At 49.6% G+C, this 21,340-nt stretch overlaps 1 protein-coding gene across 3 annotated transcripts; it reads right to left on the bottom strand.

The window, feature by feature from the left end:
- Positions 1-597: 597 nt before the first annotated feature.
- Positions 598-20,965, bottom strand: LOC149342631 (uncharacterized). Of its 3 annotated transcripts, XM_089545049.1 has the most exons (6): positions 20,700-20,965; positions 20,493-20,621; positions 17,073-17,253; positions 14,344-14,389; positions 4,735-4,972; positions 598-3,385 (listed from the first exon to the last, which is right to left on the bottom strand). In XM_089545049.1, exons 3-6 carry the CDS (start codon positions 17,236-17,238, stop codon positions 2,081-2,083), a joined length of 1,755 nt encoding a protein of 584 aa, XP_089401175.1. In that variant the 5' UTR covers positions 17,239-17,253; positions 20,493-20,621; positions 20,700-20,965; the 3' UTR covers positions 598-2,080. The 3 variants fall into 3 exon arrangements, with proteins under 3 accessions (XP_089401175.1, XP_089401174.1, XP_089401176.1); XM_089545048.1 differs by lacking the exons at positions 20,493-20,621; positions 20,700-20,965 and adding an exon at positions 18,227-20,470; XM_089545050.1 differs by lacking the exons at positions 20,493-20,621; positions 20,700-20,965 and adding an exon at positions 17,779-18,218.
- Between the last annotated feature and the right edge of the window lie 375 nt (positions 20,966-21,340).

A 21,340-nucleotide genomic window follows, 5' to 3' on the forward strand; every position in this document is an offset into this window, starting at 1 on the left:
GCTTCCACTTGCGGCCTTTCCCATTTAAAAGGCACGTCAGCCTTGGTAAGTTGGGTCAAAGGTTCAGCGATGCGCGAAAAGTTCTTGACGAATCGCCGGTAATAAGCGCATAATCCAAGGAATCTGCGTATAGCCTTCTTGTCATTAGGCTGTGGAAACTCTGCGATCGCAGCCGTCTTCTTGGGGTCTGGGCGAACTCCATCCTTGCTTACGACGTGACCAAGGAACAGCAGCTCCTCGTAAGCGAAGTGGCACTTCTCTCGTTTCAGTGTCAGGCCTGAAGACTTGATCGTTTCCAGCACTATCCGAAGCCTTCTGAGGTGGTCTTCAAAGCTTGAGGAGAAGACAACAACGTCATCTAAGTAGACTAGGCAAATCTGCCATTTCAAGCCTGCGAGCACCGTATCCATTACTCGCTGGAACGTCGCTGGGGCAGAGCAGAGGCCGAATGGCATCACCTTGAACTCGAAGAGTCCGTCTGGCGTGATGAACGCAGTCTTCTCGCGATCTCTTTCGTCGACTTCAATTTGCCAGTAGCCGCTCTTCAGGTCCATCGATGAGAAGTACTTAGCGTTGCACAGCCGGTCCAGTGTATCGTCGATGCGGGGGAGGGGGTAGACATCCTTCTTCGTAATGTTGTTCAGGCGGCGGTAATCGACGCAAAAGCGAAGGGTGCCGTCTTTCTTTTTCACTAGGACGACCGGTGCTGCCCAGGGGCTCCTCGATGGCTGGATGACGTCGTCACGAAGCATTTCCTCAACTTGCTTGCGGATAGCTTGGCGTTCTAACGGCGATACGCGGTAGGGGCTCTGCCGCAGTGGTCGTGCGTGTTCGTCTGTGACAATGCGGTGCTTGGCAAGCCGGGTTCGTCGCACATTCGATGCTGATGAGAAGCAATCGGTGTACCTTTGAAGAAGACTGCGTATTTGGTCTTGTCTGCTCCGGGGTAATGCTGGGTTGATGTCGAACGTGGGTTGATGGCCTTGTTCAGATAGTTCTGCAGGTTGGTCGGGTAGGGCAAATACGTCTCTGATGTCTGCCAGCTCGTCGAGGAAAGCGATCGTCGTACCTTTGTTTAGATGCCGGTATTCTTCGGTGAAGTTGGTTAGCAACACCTGGGCTCGGCCATTTCGGATTTCGGCGACTCCCCTCGCGACGCCCAATCCACGATCCAGGAGTAACTGGGTGTTCCCCTCGATAACACCTTCGGCATTTTCGATGTCTGCAGTACCTATGCCGACGAGAACACTTGATCGGGGCGGCACGCTCAATGCTTCATCGAGGACGTTTAAGGCAACGTGATGAGTCGCGCTCGTCGCAACAGGTATGGCTTTTTCCGTGGAAAGCTTGATCGACTTAGATCGAAGGTCGATGATCGCCCGATGTTCGTTCAGGAAGTCCATTCCCAAAATCACGTCTCTCGAGCATTGCTGTAGGATCAGGAAGGTTGTCGCATAGGTTCTCCCATTTACAGTAACTCTCGCGGTGCAGCGTCCTGACGGCGTAATCAGGTTGCCACCTGCGGTGCGGATCAGCGGGCCATCCCAGGTTGTTGTCACCTTCCTGAGTCGGACAGCGAGTGGGCCACTCATGACAGAGTAGTCAGCTCCCGTGTCCACCAAGGCAGTAACCGCGTGACCGTCGACCGTAACTTGAAGGTCACTTGTTCGCGTTCTGGTATTGTACGTTGTCTTCGGTGTCCGATCTCGGCTTCGTCGAGTAGTGAGGCTGCGGTGGGCGTACTGCGACGTTACTTCACTGGGCAGCGGTAAAAGCTTCAAGTCTGGCCGTGTCGTCGTCGGTGTCGTCGTCGTCGGTGTCGTCGTCGTCGGTGTCGTCGTCGTCGGCGTTGTCGTCGTCGGTGTTGTCGTCGTCGGTGTTGTCGTCGTCGGTGTTGTCGTCGTCGGTGTTGTCGTCGTCGGTGTTGTCGTCGTCGGTGTTGTCGTCGTCGGTGTTGTCGTCGTCGGTGTTGTCGTCGTCGGTGTTGTCGTTGTAGTTGAGGCATGGTCTTGAGTACTCGTCGATGGAGGATCTTTGTCATTGCGCTTAGAAGCAACCTCACCTCCAGAGGCTGCTTTATTTAGTTTAACCTTCGTGGGCTGGGGGAGCGTCCACGCACGGCGTAACCTCGGCTAGGAGAAACAAAGCGCGGGGACGATGGCGACGGGGAACGTGATAGGCGGCTCGGCGATGAGTATTCTTCCCGACGTAAAAACTCCTCGATTTCGGCTGGTCGCTGGCCGGGTCGGGGTCGTGGAGCGTCGTAAGAGAACCCTCGGATGCCCAGTCTTCTGTATGGGCAGTGCCGGAGGACGTGACCGGCTTCGCCACAGTGGAAGCATAGTGGGCGGCGCTGGTCGGGAGTTCTCCACTCATCGCATTTCCTCGGCTGCGCGCGTCGCTCGTAGGACGGGCGGGTTGCGGCGAGTGGGCGGCGGTCCAACGCAGCTGGCTGAGGGCGATAGGGGCTTGGGTCCCGTCGTCGAGGTGCAGGACGGCGCACAGCTGCGGCGTAAGTCATGGCTGGGGGCTGCAGAGGCTGCGTGGGTGTCGGCGTCACACCCAAGGCCTGTTGAACCTCGTCCCGGATGACGTCAGTGAGCGATGAAAGTTGCGGCTGCGTTCCCGTTGGCAGCAACCGTCGGAGCTCCTCTCGCACAACTTCACGTATAACCTCCCGCAGGTTATCATTGTTAGTGGTGTCCATGCAGCTTGCTGACAAAAAGCGCTGCTGGCGGTCATACTGGCGGGCTCGGGCGTCGAGAGTTTTCTCCATTGTGGATGCCTCTTCTACGAATTCAGCGACGGTTTTCGGTGGGTTGCGAACGAGGCCGGCAAATAGTTGCTCTTTAACTCCTCGCATAAGCAACTTCACCTTCTCTTCTTCCTTCAAGTTCATGTCGGCACGCCGGAAGAGACGCTTCATCTCCTCAGTATACACTGCAACGGTCTCGTTTGGGTGTTGTATGCGAGACTGTAGCAGCTGCTGGGCTCTCTCCTTTCGCACGACGTTTGTGAAGGTCTTCAGAAGCTGTTCCTTGAAGGTTTCCCAGTTGGCAAGGCTGGCTTCCTCATTCTCGAACCAGACTCTTGCTGGTCCCTCCAGGGCGAAGAAGACGTACCTAAATTTCATGGCGTCGTCCCAGTTGTTGAAGACAGCCACACGATCGAACTGCTCCAGCCATTCATCGGGGTCGGCGCCAGGCGAAGCGTCGAAGGTTGGTGGCACCCGGGGCTGCTGCAGAATGATTGGAGTGGTCGTCTGGGGCAAGGTCATGATGGACGTTGGTACTTGCTTCCGCTTCCGGGTAGGGTCCGGCAGGGTCCCGAACTCAGGTGCGTCCCCTTGCAGGCGTCGGCTTGCGCGGTGGACTGGACTCAGGTCCTGCGGTAGATGACTCAAAGGGTTGGCGTCTCGACTTGTAGGGGGTGTCCGGAACATGGGAGGCTACCCAGCACCTCCACCAGATGTCACGTTGTAGTGACGGCAGTCCAGCGGTCAGGAAGACACCAGAAATACTTGCAAACGAAGCTCTTTATTTGGGCTGACTTGCGCCCTCAAAAGAACTGAATCACTCGGCGGCGGCGTAAGCAACAGGCGTGCTCGGCGGTCGTCGAACTACGAATGTCCGCCGCTCGCGGCATCGCTCAATTTAAAGGCGGCAAGGAAACTTCCAGATAACAGGACAAGATCATCTACAGTAATCTAGAAAAACCTAGATGCAGCCCTTCATGGCTGCGATCAATCGAGATTAGTCTGGTCGCTTCTCGCGCCACGAACAAAAGTGATAACAACCCTTTCCTGTAGCCTTGAGCGTGAACGAACAAACACTACAATGATACGTGGCAATATAACTAGCCATGCAATTTGTCTATGCACATTCGTTCGTGATGCCACCCTTCTCAAATATGTTACCTCTTCTCTTCTGTGTAAGAAAAGATCCCGCCGCACAATGAATCAACTGCTGGTGACAAAAGGTGTGCGTAAGAACAAACAGAAAAAAAAGAAAGAAGGGTACCCAATTCAAGATCCGATAACTGCACAGCTTTTGAAGTCCGTAAAATAGGTATAATTTACAGTTACGTTAATGCCCAAAGAACAAAACTAAACAGCTTAAAATAATTCCCTAGATGACCCCCACAATCTAGTCCCCAGAGGTCAAGTCAGGCAAGCCAAAGACCTTCTTGGAATACTGGAATACAAAGACCTCTCAAGTATATCTCCAATTAACCCTGTCTTGTGCCAGCTGCGGTCGCCTTATCCCCCCCAAACTTCCTAAAGGCGCGTTCACACTTGCCCAAAAATCCGGCGAGCGAAGCGCATTCGCTCGCCGCAAAAACAAGGCACTGTTCTCACTGGTTCACGCGCGGGCGAGCCGGATTTGCCGCGCCGCTCCTGTTTCTCGCTTTTCCACACCGCGTCACTGCTAGCGGCATACACACATATTGTGAGAAAAGACTATAAATTTACGCTGTCTACATAACATAAGCGTATGCATGCTTTGTACGTTAAACTCAGGCGCATTCTCTCTTTTAGTTCAGCCATGGTGTGGTTTAAGCGAGTATAAGCAAATAAAACATCTCAGCAACGGCGTACCTCGTGCTCATGTGCCCGGTTGTTTCGCCCTAACTCCTGAAAACAGGCCGTTTCTAATTTGCGCCAACCCTACGCTTGTGTTCTTAGTGGCAGTGCGTCCATCTGACAGCCGTCATCGCAGGTCATTGCTCCCGTACCTGAGGCAGCGAAGAACTGGTGCGGGATGAAGAGTGCACCGAACACTCCACGCTAAGGAATGCACCGGCCGAGGTAGTGGCTGTCCGAGCACGTGTTGTGCCGTGCAGAGTTTCGGCCGGTTCGTCCCACACGTCAGCCATCGCCTGGTGGACACGGCGTCTGCGGGCACCGAGTGAGGACCGTGGCTGCTCTTCTCCGGGGTCCAGGGAGTACAGACGGTGGCACCAGTACCTGCGGCTGGTACCGAAGAGAGAGATAAATGAAATTTTTAATGAGGAAAAGGTGGAAGGTCAGCCGGTGGCAACATGGCCCTGGCCTGCTATTCCACACAGGGGAAAGGGAAGGGGAGGAAAAGGAAAGTGCGAATGAAGGTTGATGATGGCATAATACAATGAGTTTCACGGGTGATGTCGACACACACACACACACACACACACACACACACACACACACACACACACACACACACACACACACACACACACACACACACACACACACACACACACACACACACACACACACACACACACACACACACACACACACACACACACACACACACACACACACACACACACACACACACACACACACACACACACACACACACACACACACACACACACACACACACACACACACACACACACACACACACACACACACACACACACACACACACACACACACACACACACACACACACACACACACACACACACACACACACACACACACACACACACACACACACACACACACACACACACACACACACACACACACACACACACACACACACACACACACACACACACACACACACACACACACACACACACACACACACACACACACACACACACACACACACACACACACACACACACACACACACACACACACACACACACACACACACACACACACACACACACACACACACACACACACACACACACACACACACACACACACACACACACACACACACACACACACACACACACACACACACACACACACACACACACACACACACACACACACACACACACACACACACACACACACACACACACACACACACACACACACACACACACACACACACACACACACACACACACACACACACACACACACACACACACACACACACACACACACACACACTGGCTGGCACTCGCATCGTGGTGAGTAGACGCACATAAAACGGGTCTGCAACACAAACACCGACACATGTCGCTAACCATGTAGGTAGTGCACAGGCAGTCACAGACGGCTGTCCAGGCCTGTTTCACACAAAAAGTTGAGCACGGCCTTTGTCACACAGCACCAATCAGAACGTCTCGCCCTGGCGCCCAGAAGAGTTTCCTCAGAGAGAGGGCGAGGGTCCAGCTGTTTCACGGTGGCCTCCAATGTTTTTCTTGCAGCAGTATAGTTCGGGCACTCGCAAAGAAGGTGTCCAATTGTCTTTGGAGTGTGGCACGGTACGCAATTTGGTTTATTTTCGATGCCGATCTTGTGGAGATAGTGTTTGGTGTAGGCGACGCCAAGCCGTAACCGGTGGAGTAAAGTCCCATGACGTCGCACCACCTTACCGAAGGATAGCGTATGTGTATAGAGGAAGCTCCGCTGAGAGACTGCGAATGACAACGCTCGCCTGACCTTATCAAACCGATGTACTAGAGCTAACTCTTCACTTCTTTTTTAGGTCAACGGAGCCATACGTGTCTCATGCGTGTAAATATGCAGGTTGCTCAGTTTATACAAGTAAACAAAAACAGCGAATACTTTAACGCGTAGACTCTTCGTTTCTGTTTCCTCCTCGTCCTCGTATTTTTCTCCCTGCTTGAAGCTTCTCGTGACGTCACCGTCTCTGGAAAAGCTCTATGATTTATGGGGATTTTAACTTCCCAAAGCGACTCAGGCTGTGAGGGACGCCATAGTGAAGGGTTTCGGAATTTCGGCCGCCTGGGGTTCTTTAACCTGCACTGACATCGCACAGTACATCGGCTTCTCGGCCTCATGGCTAAGATCAAAGAGTAGTGTCTATAGAGAACAAGACCACCTGACTTCATGATTACTGAGGTTTGTGCTCCAAATATCAATCACCAGAGAAAAAGAAGAAGGAGTTTTTCCAAGCTTTAAGCATTTCGAAACCTGGTCTTCAACATTGATTGCGTGTGTCGTTGCAAAACTTGGGCAGTTCGAGCACTCACAATACTCAAAAGTAGGACAGACATCCATAGCTTAAATGGGCAGTGAAGAGGATTCTGATCTCGTATTTTTACCGCGGGAACTCGATCTGCAAGCTCCGAGCATAATAGAAAACTTCGAGTATTGTCCAGTAGGGCGAATTTCCCGATTAAATCGAATTAAACGTCCCGACTTCCACCTTTTTTAATTTTAACTCAGCTTCGAAAAAGAGGTCCAGTCAGCCAGCACGTGGAATGCTTTTCAGCCAGCCGCGTGGTGCCTTGCAGCTCTACCAACGGCAGAGTGATACGTACGTAGCGATCCTCGAAAGCAAAGTGTACCCGCGTACTTTTATTTCCACAAGTTTAATTTGCGGCTACGTAGCCTGGGACACACTATTTATTGGCCGAAAACTAGAAAGTTAAATGAAAGCGAAAGCGAAGCAACCACTCGACTGGTTGACAGGAACTCCAGTGTTGACTGACTACTCCCCTTTTCGAAAGAGATTTAAAAAAAAAAGGTGGCAACCGGTTCTTTTATTCGATTTCATAGGGAAATCGGCCGTACAGGACACTATTCCGAAGTTTCTAAGATTGCTCGTAGTTTGTAGATGGAGTTCTCTCGGTAAAAAGACGATATCAAGTTTCTCTTTAGTGCACCTTTAACTGCCTTACTTACTGGGTTAATGAACTTCGGGAACTTCGAGCACGGGAATCGAGCTGAAGCTCGATTCCCGTGCTCGATGGCATAAGCACCACATTTTATCTCAAACCCAGCAGTATAACACCTCGCCGCCAATAATGCTGTCCAAAAGGAGGAGGACAAGAATTCAATTTCTTTTTATTTCATTACATTAAGCACCTATAAGGGGTTTAACATAAGGGATGGCTAGATTTTAGAAAAAAGACAATAAGAGGAGTTTTTTTTACATTTTTAATGAAATGTAATGAGCAAGTGATGATAGCAACGTTTTTTGCTGTCCATTACGTGCGATGTCAGTGCACGTTAAAGAACCCCAGGTGGTCGAAATTTCCGGAGACCTCCACTACGGCGTCTCTCATAGCCTTACTCGCTTTGGGACGTTAAACACCATAAACCAAACCAAACCATTACAACTCGCAGCATTCAGAGCGAACCCGAACGCCAACATGTTGCTACAACGATAAATACGGTAGATCGGACATACAAGCTCTTTACGATGGCCGGTAAATCCAACTCCCTCTCAGCAGCCTCGCGGAAAGAACCCCAGGTGGTCGAAATTTCCGGAGCCCTTCACTACGGCGTCTCTCATAGCCTTAGTCGCTTTGGGACGTTAAACACCATAAACCAAACCAAACCATTACAACTCGCAGCATTCAGAGCGAACCCGAACCCCAACATGTTGCTACAACGATAAATACGGTAGATCGGACATACAAGCTCTTTACGATGGCCGGTAAATCCAACTGCCTCTCAGCAGCCTCGCGGAAAGAACCCCAGGTGGTCGAAATTTCCGGAGCCCTTCACTACGGCGTCTCTCATAGCCTTAGTCGCTTTGGGACGTTAAACACCATAAACCAAACCAAACCATTACAACTCGCAGCATTCAGAGCGAACCCGAACCCCAACATGTTGCTACAACGATAAATACGGTAGATCGGACATACAAGCTCTTTACGATGGCCGGTAAATCCAACTGCCTCTCAGCAGCCTCGCGGAAAGAACCCCAGGTGGTCGAAATTTCCGGAGCCCTTCACTACGGCGTCTCTCATAGCCTTAGTCGCTTTGGGACGTTAAACACCATAAACCAAACCAAACCATTACAACTCGCAGCATTCAGAGCGAACCCGAACCCCAACATGTTGCTACAACGATAAATACGGTAGATCGGACATACAAGCTCTTTACGATGGCCGGTATATCCAACTGCCTCTCAGCAGCCTCGCGGAAAGAACCCCAGGTGGTCGAAATTTCCGGAGCCCTTCACTACGGCGTCTCTCATAGCCTTAGTCGCTTTGGGACGTTAAACACCATAAACCAAACCAAACCATTACAACTCGCAGCATTCAGAGCGAACCCGAACCCCAACATGTTGCTACAACGATAAATACGGTAGATCGGACATACAAGCTCTTTACGATGGCCGGTAAATCCAACTGCCTCTCAGCAGCCTCGCGGAAAGAACCCCAGGTGGTCGAAATTTCCGGAGCCCTTCACTACGGCGTCTCTCATAGCCTCAGTCGCTTTGGGACGTTAAACACCATAAACCAAACCAAACCATTACAACTCGCAGCATTCAGAGCGAACCCGAACCCCAACATGTTGCTACAACGATAAATACGGTAGATCGGACATACAAGCTCTTTACGATGGCCGGTAAATCCAACTGCCTCTCAGCAGCCTCGCGGAAAGAACCCCAGGTGGTCGAAATTTCCGGAGCCCTTCACTACGGCGTCTCTCATAGCCTTAGTCGCTTTGGGACGTTAAACACCATAAACCAAACCAAACCATTACAACTCGCAGCATTCAGAGCGAACCCGAACCCCAACATGTTGCTACAACGATAAATACGGTAGATCGGACATACAAGCTCTTTACGATGGCCGGTAAATCCAACTGCCTCTCAGCAGCCTCGCGGAAAGAACCCCAGGTGGTCGAAATTTCCGGAGCCCTTCACTACGGCGTCTCTCATAGCCTTAGTCGCTTTGGGACGTTAAACACCATAAACCAAACCAAACCATTACAACTCGCAGCATTCAGAGCGAACCCGAACCCCAACATGTTGCTACAACGATAAATACGGTAGATCGGACATACAAGCTCTTTACGATGGCCGGTAAATCCAACTGCCTCTCAGCAGCCTCGCGGAAAGAACCCCAGGTGGTCGAAATTTCCGGAGCCCTTCACTACGGCGTCTCTCATAGCCTTAGTCGCTTTGGGACGTTAAACACCATAAACCAAACCAAACCATTACAACTCGCAGCATTCAGAGCGAACCCGAACCCCAACATGTTGCTACAACGATAAATACGGTAGATCGGACATACAAGCTCTTTACGATGGCCGGTAAATCCAACTGCCTCTCAGCAGCCTCGCGGAAAGAACCCCAGGTGGTCGAAATTTCCGGAGCCCTTCACTACGGCGTCTCTCATAGCCTCAGTCGCTTTGGGACGTTAAACACCATAAACCAAACCAAACCATTACAACTCGCAGCATTCAGAGCGAACCCGAACCCCAACATGTTGCTACAACGATAAATACGGTAGATCGGACATACAAGCTCTTTACGATGGCCGGTAAATCCAACTGCCTCTCAGCAGCCTCGCGGAAAGAACCCCAGGTGGTCGAAATTTCCGGAGCCCTTCACTACGGCGTCTCTCATAGCCTTAGTCGCTTTGGGACGTTAAACACCATAAACCAAACCAAACCATTACAACTCGCAGCATTCAGAGCGAACCCGAACCCCAACATGTTGCTACAACGATAAATACGGTAGATCGGACATACAAGCTCTTTACGATGGCCGGTAAATCCAACTGCCTCTCAGCAGCCTCGCGGAAAGAACCCCAGGTGGTCGAAATTTCCGGAGCCCTTCACTACGGCGTCTCTCATAGCCTCTGTCGCTTTGGGACGTTAAACCCCATAAACCAAACCAAACCATTTTTATAGGCTGTTTGCACCATCAGTATGATATGTAGTACTAATGACATTGGACCGGTGTCAGATGCAGTATTGCGTAGTTGTATCTAATCGTTTCAGCGTTCAGAAAAGGGCAGCGGTTAGAATTCGATATCAACTTGAGGTTAGTGCGTGCCATAATAGTGGGTTGCGTGTATTAAGGCGGCAGCCATTAATGCCTCATCATTGTAAGCAGAAGTTGTGGACAGAAATGTCACGCTTTTCAATTGGTCGAAACGGTCGTGACGTCACAGCGCGCGAATTTCAAACGGGGCCAATTGTACTTTGGCCAGTAACAATAAAACCAATTTCAGGCATGGTATAGTGACGTTCCAAGCAAGTGAGAATGAAATGAGTCAATTGCTTAATTACCCAATAAGCCTAATTAACCTTTCTAGTCAGGTCAGATAAATAAATAAAATCGAGTAGGAAACTGGTCGAGCTCGGGAACCGAACGCCGGTCCTCGGAGTGCGAGACGAGCACGCTAACACTCCACCATGCCAGATCGATGGTTTGGAATGAACAAAGGCACGACTGGTGAATACGGTGTCTTCGTTCACTCCCATTTTCCTCCCTTCCGGTTACGGCGAGGTTCAGGTGTCCACCGAGGTATGCGGGACTGATGCAATCCCTTTCCTCAAAAACCAATTTACCGACGAGCAAGGCCTAAAACAGAACGGGCGATGGCGTTCTGTGGACTACCTGGCAGCGTTGCAAGACACTGTCGCGTTCGACTCTTAGAGGCGGTGCTTAACGTCTTAACCACACATCACTGACACAAGCAGCAACACTGCGCTTATGGCTTTCGCCCCACCGCACTTTAGGTCAACAAAGTGCCCCCTGAATTTTTACGCGAGGGAAAAGAAACCTTTCTTTAACAGCCAAAGTAGAGGGAGGGGGGGGGGGGTACTTATTTTGCGAGTGCATTCATTACACGAATAAATACTGCACTGTATAGTATTGTGGTCCATAATACAATACGGTAACCCCAGTCAAAGCAACTTCTGAATGATGTAACAAATCTTGCCTGAGCAGAGCATAAATCACCAAAGGGTCTTACAATGTGTAGCCTGTAGAAGGTATTCTCAAAATGTGTCTTGGTCTATTCGCTGATTATCTGTCATTATTGTCAACCTGACTACGCCCACTACAATACAAAGGCCTCTCAAATATATCTTCAGTTAACACTGCCTTGTGCCAGCTGCGGTTTATTTTAGCGTTTTGAATATTAATTTTTACACCCAAAGTTTTGTACTGAGTATGTTCGTCATCGTTCATGCTTTTAAAATTGTCAATTGAATATCTTAGCAAGTCAATTCATCTATGAATAAAGGATTACTAAGGTATCGTCTATGAACTCTTATTCTGAGTTCATTGAGTTTTGGAGGCATTCTATGAATACCTTCGGTAAACACATGGCATTAAACAGATCGCGTCTCCAAGCCTGACATCTTTCTTTATTGGCAGTTATTTCATGTATAGGGATCTGTGGTGACTGTGCAGCCAATGTAGACACCTTCCACTATATTTGAGCATACCTTTTCTACACTCTGACTCTTCAATTGTGCACGGCTCCTCATAGTCGGTTCCTCAAATGCTCTCTTATAATCAATGAAGGCAATTTATAGGGGCTATTACAATGAAGCAGGCTTTGGGGAATGTTTTTTCAACAAGCTTTCCAAGCGAGGAGATCACGAATCAAGAAGCGCTTATGTTAGGTCAGACTACCCGTGCGCGACTGATGTGGAACTGGCCTCATTTATTTTTAGAGCGCAGCTCTTTGGCGTCCGTTCCTGGGTTTCGCGTCGGCGCCGGCGTCGGCCTCGTAACCAGCTCCGCCCCCACAATTGGTCGAAATGCTCGTGAAGTCACAGTGCGCGAATTTCAAATGGGGCCAATTGTACTTTGGCTAGTAACCATGCAACCAATCAAAGGGATCGTATAGTGATGCTGCAACTAAGTTGGACTGAGTTTAGTTAATTGCTTAATTAATCAATTAGCCTAATTAATATAGAGGAGAATGAAGATGTCAGAAGAAAAGAAAAGAAAGACGCGCGCCGCAGCGACAACAGCGTCCGCGGAAGGAGACGCTGCTGGAAAAAAACAGATAAGTACGAAGCCGCGTTCCCTCCACCACCACGCACTTCCCCACTCAGTAAGACGTTGCTCGTTTCATATACGTTGTGTCGAACATCCTAGACAGTTCCAACAATTGACAGGTTAATGACAGAACACGATGGATAGAAATACAATAATATAAATATGAAATAGCTTAATTAACCTTTCTAGTTAGACCGCATAAATCAATAAAACCGAGAACGAAATTGGTCGAGTTGGGGAATCGAACCAGGGTCTCCGGAGTGCGATACGAGCACGCTAGCCACTCCGTAATGCCAGCTGAATGGTTTGGAATGAACAAAGGCGCGTCTAGCTAATACGGCGTCTTCGTTCACTCCCATCTTCCCCCTTTCCCTTACGGCGAGGTGCAGGTGTCCACCCAGATATGCGAGAGAGATACATTTCCTTTCCTCAAAAAATAAATTTACCGTCCAGCAAGGCGTACAGCCGAATTGGCGATGGCGTTCTGTGGACTCCCTGGCAGCGTTGCAAGACGCTGTCGCGTTCCACTCTTACAGGCGAAGCTTAACATGTTAACCACACATCAGTAACACACGCAGACAGCCAATGGACGCGTCATTCGCTGGCAGCACTTGATTCATCATTCACAACCACATTCTTAACGTACGCTCCCTTGCCGCACATGCCAAGGACGTACACCACGATCACATTCTGCGCCATTCCTCTGTACTTTGCTTTGCTGAAACCTGGATGGATCCCGAAGAGCCTCTCGAAATCTTAGATTTCCTATACTGCTGTGGTGCTCGCAGAGACCACAACAGAGCGGCGGGAGTCGCTATCTACTTGCGCACAGGTCTCTCTCTCTGCAATACCAGTCGAAATGTTTGGCACGTCACATGAAGTTGGCGAACTGTGCGCCGCAAAGTTGCCCAACGGCTTGCTGGTAGTAGCTGCCTACTTCGCCCCTACCGCACTCACGAAAGACGTCGTGCACTTCCTGCAACTCGCATTAACCGTCCATCGATCCACACTGATGTTAGTAGTGGGGGACTTTAATGTTGACATAAAGACAAACAGCAATTTCCTAACACTTATGCGGGAGAACATCCCGTTCCTCTCGCTCGTAACGCGTCCCACGGCTGTGTCAACCTCGCGAGGCACTTGTATAGATCTCGTCTTTGAGAATCAAGCATTGGTGTACCAAGTCGAACATATATCAGTCTATTTCTCCGACCACAAAGCTTCCTTCATGACTGTCAAGAACTGTTAGTGGAATCTTTGTTAAAGGAATACGTGTGAAAAATAAAAAAAAAACTCTGATAGCGCATACATGTGTTGCTCGATTTCTTTGCCTCAATCTATCGAAAAGGTGAAACAGCTTATTTGCTGCGCTCAAATTTCGCATTAGGAAGTAACGTAATCGTCGGTAATTTTTTCATCGAATATCCTCCTATCAAGTTTTTTTTTTCATTTCGGCTGGTTTTCCTGCCGCTAAAACTGCTAGCGGCACCCACTTCAGTTTGTTCTAATTGAAAACCATGAAACACACATTTGAAATATTTTCGCCGCAGGGCCGCGATGGGTATGGTACTGAGGGCTGGAAATTGTGCCATTGAAGCGGAGAAGATTTAGAATACAAATGACAGGAGGCGGCACCGCCACTCACCAGCTTTGATCCTTTACGATGATCTCTGCAACTTTCGTGGTCTGATCTACAGACAGCAATAGACAAAAAAAGGAAGTGCGTTAGACAGTACAACAGTGAATACCGTAATGTCGAATAAGTTAGCGTGCTAAGCAGAGGACACAGCTGGACAAATTTCGGATGGTGTGTCTATATACTGCAATTTCTGAAACAATGGCGCTGTAGTTCTCCCTTAAATTACATGGCATATAATAAGTATTTTAACTTCCTGTAAGAACAGCACAAAGAAGTAATATCTTTTGGACCACGAAATTGTAAACGAGTTGCGCCAGGGCAGCCACAAAAATAATGTGCTTAAAGCAGAATTAAAGGAGCTGTGAGGATTGTTATAACGCTAACAATAGCATACGAAAAATGGATTTAGTGTAGAAGAAGTCAATTAGCAGAAAACACTTAATTATTCCCTAAAAAAGAACGCAGCGGAGTTGTGAATGTCTTTTAACACTTGTTGAAATCGATTATCTTTGTAGGTGCAGATTATACGAAAATTAGCTGCTGTTCCACTACTGCTGAACCCGGCCGCGGCGGTTGAATTTCTTTGGAGGAGAAATTCGAGGCCCGTGTACTGTGCGATGTCAGTGCACGTTGAGGAACCCCAGGTGGTCGAAATTTCCGGAGCCCTCCACTACGGCGTCTCTCATAGCCTCAGTTGCTTTGGGACGTTAAACCCCATAAACCAAACCAACCAAACTACTGCTGAACTACAAGCGGCTTGGCGTCTAACGCTCGGTGCGTTCCGGACACTGGATAGGCAGCGCACCCAACCTGACAGGTGGTAGTTAATGGTTTATCGCGGCAGTTTGCACACCAAATGAACGATGCGGCCTATTGCAAAAGTGCCGCGTGTCTGCCACAACGTAATCAGCGCTAACGCATGCAGCCTAAGTCACTAATCACCCCACGTACCTATTAGCGCGATTCAGGTGTCCATTGACCAAAGGAAATAGTTATGCGCACTTGATTTCCTAAAAATCATCGGAGTGTAAAACGGTGTCCACTCCAACTCCGATGAATGCAATGAACGCCGACGGCCTATGGCTTCAGTGCCGCTTTTGTGGCACAACGTTGTCAATGCCAACGCATGCAGCGCATATCTGTCACTGAAGACGCCGCCGCTGCCCAAGGGATAGCGGCCGCCGTTTAAGCGGGGGGTGACTTCGGGTGGCTCCTCTATATCCGCTGGAAATAAAGTTCCACCACCACCACCACTACCGTCGCGCAGCCTAAAGGAAGAATGACGTGTCCACAGTACGAAGAGGGCACTTATGCGCCTTTCCTTTGCTTTCCAAGCTCCCGCTCCACTGGTTCGTAGCTTAAAGTGACACTAAGGTGTCCACTGTCCTAGGGGGTCAGTTTGCCTCTTTGTTTTCGAAGTTTCAGGCCTTTTGAAGGCGAAAACTAGGCACATCGCAATCGAAGCATGAGGTCCCGTGGTGAAGCTTTCGATTCAAAAGTTCTAAATACATCGAGTATCTTGAGAGCTCCGGGAATAGGCAAGAGTTTCATGGCTCCCTGATAATGCCGCTAACGCATCTAAGGGGCAGAAAGTATACAAAGATAGGTCTTAATGTATATCTAACCAGTCTCCACTCTCCGCCCCCTACATTTAATACAATAAATATTTTCATAATCTTCCCGTAATCTGTGGAAAGGGACAAGCGCACGAATGACACACTTATTCACGGGTTAGCTTTGGGACGCGCGTTCTGCGCCAGCCGCCGTGGTGGGAGCACTATATTCTCATTCGTCGATGGCCATTTCACACTGCAACCGCATTACCTAGCGGGGGTAATTCAAACAGCCCACAACGATCTCAAAGTACAACACTGACGACGTTACTATACAATTCCTCAGTGGCCTAGAAGGTCGGGATGTCTTTAAACCACCATTACGTTCTGCACAATGTTCAATAAACAACAGCAACAGCGCTCTGAATTAAAATGGCAAGCCGGGACTCAAAACCCTTGCCCTTTGGGTTAAGAACCAGTCGCGCTGCTCTTTGACCACCGAGAAGTTCGGTTTGCGGGCGATAAATGTAGGCCTTCAGTGAGCGCCTCGCACCGTAGAGTACTCTGAAGAACGGGTTACATCATCTACTTAATTAAGGGGAAAAATTAAAGTCACCAATGCTTGTCGCCAATTGACAACGGCTATGCCTACGACCAACCGAAATCCCCTCGCCGCGTCATAGTGGCACCCTAGTGCCACTAGGACGTAGTGGCGCCCTAGTGCCAGTGTCAGTAAACCTTGCTAAAGCCTGCCCACGCAACTTTTGTCAGGGAACAAAAAGAGAGAAAAGGGTTGAAAAAAGTGAAGGCTGATGTGCTGGAAAGGTAGTTTATGATGGCTGGTTTTGAGGTCATATGCCTGCAGTCCGTCATGCCCATGCTCTCAACGACTAACGGTAGGCAGGATCTGATGTGCACGCGCCTCATTGCGGTGGTTTCTCCATTTCGCTTTGTGATAAGATGATGGTGGATGGTACACCACCATAACTGCAAGATAACTGCATTTCTGTTATCTTACTGGTTAGCTTTAGGATACGCGAACTCGTAAGGTCAGGATTATTTTTGCTGCCGCTAAATACCTGCCCTGTTCATATGAGCGGGGCTCCTTCTGACGACGTCACGTGTTCTCGCCATTGTTTGCAACATCAGGTTGTGCACTGTGTTGCTCACTGATTGGCTCACCAATATTTGCTGCACTGCTTGGATCCATGGCGGCTGGCCACGGATCGGTCAGTGGCCTGCGCGCTGCATTAGCCGCCAGCGGCGCGAACCAAGTCTCGGGAGGGATCCTGTCGTTGTAACCCCGAAGCCTCGGCGGTGATGTTACACCTCGGCAGTGCCTGTCCATCGGTGCTTGCTCGTGCTGAGTATCAGAATACACATACCATACTTTAGGCATTTTAAATACAGGCCGCCCTGAAAGCGGCGCTTGGGAATGAGAACTTTACAGAAGGTAGGCAAATAACAGCGACTGCCCTAAGCAATGTTAACCGCCAATGAACTTGTCCTACTAATTTCCTGTTATCTTTTTGCTGCCATATTTCTAAGGACATAAATATTTTGTTTGTGGAGCCTGCGTAATAAACAAAAACGCGAAACATGCACACGCGTATAATAAAAGTGACAATGAAGTGCGCCATTTGGACAACCGTTTTCCAGAATAAATAAAAACTTGTGATTAGGTGTGGATGCTTGCACGCTCCTTCACATTTGTTGTATTGCGGTGGACTGTTAAGTTTAATTTAGCTGGACTTCAATGAGGCAGCATTCAATGTTTGCTTTGATCGACATATCGTCCGCACAAGTAACGTTAATGAACTGAACGCTAGTGCGACGCGACACAATTATAGTTGTCCAAAGGGACCGTAAGGAAAAAAATTACCGATACCTAGACGATGCATGCCCAGCCTGGGTTGTGGCAACACAACGAATCCGTCGATGCGTTTGTCGTAATTTACGCATGATGTCTCATGCTTAGTCATTCACGTCCCACCCATCATGTGTGATCACGTGAGCTGACACTTGACACCAGAAGCCACCAAATGAGCCGATGAGCTCCTGATGCTGTCGAATAACTTAGGCTGTACACACCTGCACTGGCCTATTTTCTCGTCGATATCACCACATTTCCTCGCACAACCAAATAACCATGAATCCCTGGTAATGACAGTGAATTGCCTTTCTGTGTAAAAACGAGTCTCAAGCCAGCTTTGATCCAGTACATCTTAAACATCCTTGGCGTGGAGGAAGCCTTGAAAGAGCCGCAGAGTAACTTCCCAGAAATTTGTGCTCTATTTGCCTGCAATAACCGAAAGCTGGTGCGTGTTGTCGCATACCTGCGTAGTCGCTTCAGCGGCGCTGGACTGTGAGCAGGGAAAGAGCAGCGAGGCGTGACGGAGACTGCGTGGAGCCAGAGTGGTGGCCAACGTGGCCAGCGCGTTTTTTAACTCGCAAGTGTCCCCGTAGTCTGGTCGCCGTCGCGTGGCTCGCATCAGCTGTCGCATGGCTCGTGTGTATACAGTGGCGGCGCCCAAATGATCGCCTAAGATTATGCTTTAGTCCAGCTGCAAAAATAAAAATATTAATTGCCAGAAGAGCTTGGCGCTAAATTGAAAGTCTAGTAAGTGGAGAGAACGCGCTGAAATTGAAAATTGCTATTTGAGGAAAGGAAATGGCAGAGTAATCGTACTGCGCCGTAAAGGGAGGGAGGAAGGTGGGAGCTAAAAAAGATAGAGAGAAAGAGGTGCTGCGTTCGATGGCTCCGGAATTATTTCGACCACCTGGGGATCTTTAACGTGCGCTGACATCGCACAGCACACGGGGGCCGTTAGCGTTTCGCATCCATCGAAACACGGCCGCCGCGGACGCGTAAGAACCCGCGTCCGTACATGATCGTGGTGTCCATCCGTGGTCGCGGCGTCGGTCCATGCTCGCGGTGTCCGTCCTTGCCCTGGGACCGTGCGAACTGTGGCCTCACCTCCGAGCAGAGGCGCAACCTCCTCCGTAATTACCATTACTTAAATTCATTTTCTTTACTACGGCCCCCCTGTCTATACGGTGCGGTTCGTCAGTCCACCGCGACGGTTACTAGGCAACGGCTTTTGCAGCCTAACACAAAAGCGTGATTGAGGCGTCCAGCGACCCAGGGAGCCAGTTATGAGAGCTGCCTTTCCTTAAAATGGTTTGGTTTGGTTTGGTTTATGGGGTTTAACGTCCCAAAGCGACTAAGGCTATGAGAGACGCCGTAGTGGAGGGCTCCGGAAATTTCGACCACCTGGGGTTCTTTAACGTGCACTGACATCGTACAGTACACGGGCCTCGAATTTCTCCTCCAAAGAAATTCAGCCGCCGCGGCCGGGATCGATCCCGCGTCTTTCGAGTCAGCAGCCGAGCACCATAGCCACTGAGCCACCGCAGCGGCTTTTCCGAGTGTAAAACGCCAACGCCAGTGAACACAATGAACGCCGAACGCACAACGGCGACGCCAAACGCGCGCCAAAGAGCTGCGCTCTAAAACAGTACAATCGAAATGAAGACCACAGTCACCAAAGACAATAAAAACCTCACATGCGGGAAGCCCGCCAAGCGCCAAGCGGTTCGGGGAAGCGGTGGTGGGTTGACCACAAGGCTTTCGCCAAGCACACTTTAAAATTTCCAGTGTTTTCGGTAATTTTTTCGGCTCAGTAGCTGAGCGTTCTAACACTTTCCGATCTTAGGGGTAGCTACTTGTGCTCTCTAAATAGATACCAGAGGTGGGCTATGTAGACTGAATATGCTGTATATGAATCGAAAGAAAGAATGTTACGGGGACATTATGATATAGGTTTAGAAAATCCACCCTTTGAATCTGGCCGGATGTCAGCGAGGTGAGAAAGCTGTTCAGAGCATGAATCTAACATCTGAAGGACGATAAAAATCGAAAATTGGGGAGCACAAGAAATTGGAAAATAAGCTGATACATGTGAGAGCCAAAACGGGTGATAACATCTACACCTACTGCAACGCACGTGAGAGGCGATGGAGACTCCGGTAGAAGACAGCTGATGGGAGCGCCAGTCGTTACAACGTTGGCGACAGCCTTTCAATGAACCTGTACTGACCTGGAAGGATTGAAATCACTTTAGAGCTGAGCATCATGCAGTTAGTGTTGCGACTTAATGCAATAAATGCAACAAAAATGATCAGAAGCGTTTCCGAGACCACTACAAGAATTACAGCTGCTGAAAGGCTTCCATGCTTCCAAGCAAACTTTACGTTCGCACGTAATGCACTGATTTGAAGGTGATCGTTTAAGGCCAAGTTTAGCTGAGCTGAGGCGGTCCACGAAAACGTATTTTCAAACCCAACAAGGTGTGATAACACCCCAATGTGCCAGCGTTCTGCACTTACTACATCCTGCACCATGACTACGTCGGGAAAATAACCATCGCAACCAGGAAATCTGGAAACAATACCTTGGAACAGATCACCCTCGAATGAATTCGAACTGCTCGGTGGCCTACGCCTCACACCAGACAGAGAGTTGCCGGACGGCTCCAGAGGAATCGCATTTAGGGAACGCTGCGAAGTGCGTAATAAGGGTGCGAATAAAAAGACTCTTACTTGGCGTAGATCGTCGTGGACAGCTGCTGGAGCTCAAAAAAGGCCGGCTGCCGTGCACAAGAGGAACGCGCGAGGAACTTGGAGCCTGGGCGCGAGAAGAACGTGCTGCTCGAGCTGCCGGCGGATCAACTAGAGAGAAGAAAGGGCAGCAGGTCAAAAAAAGATAAATGCTGTGGACATCATCATCATCATCATCATCCCACGCACTTTTTCACATATCTATACTGCACATAATTTGCAAAAAAAAATTACACGAAATCACTTTAGAAATTTTAAATTGTGCTTGTCGAAACTTTGTGGCCAACCCAGCGCCGCTTCCCCGAACCGCCTGGCGCGTGGCGGGCTTCCCGCATGTGCGGTTTTTATTGTCTCTGGCGCCCGCTTCGCGGCGTCGCCGTCGCCGTTTCCCGTTCGATGTTCATTGCGTTCATTGACGTTGGCGTTGACGTTTTACACTCGGGTCATTTTAAGGAAAGGAAGCGCGCATAACTGGCTCCCTGGGTCAGTGGACGCCTGGATCAGGCTTTTGTGTTGTTGTTGCGGCCGCAAGAGCCGTTGCCTAGCAACCGTCGCGCAGGACACCCGAACCGCACCGTACAGGAAGGGAGGAAGTGGGAGAGAGTGAAGAAAGAGTAGGAGGGGCCGAAATGAAGAAAATGAAAGTTGTTCTTGAGGAAAAGAAATCACGCAGTAACTGTCTCGCATATCTCACTGGACACCCGTCATCTGTTTGTAGAGGAAGAAAGGAAGTGGGAGTGAAAGAAGCAACAGAAAGGGGGCCCCCGTAATGAATAAAATGAAATTGAGGAAAGATTACGGAGGAGGTTGAGCCGCTGCGCGGAGGAGAA

This window comes from Amblyomma mixtum, chromosome 5 (assembly GCF_055824585.1).
Source record: "Amblyomma mixtum isolate Tamu chromosome 5, ASM5582458v1, whole genome shotgun sequence".
Classification (NCBI taxonomy): domain Eukaryota; kingdom Metazoa; phylum Arthropoda; class Arachnida; order Ixodida; family Ixodidae; genus Amblyomma; species Amblyomma mixtum.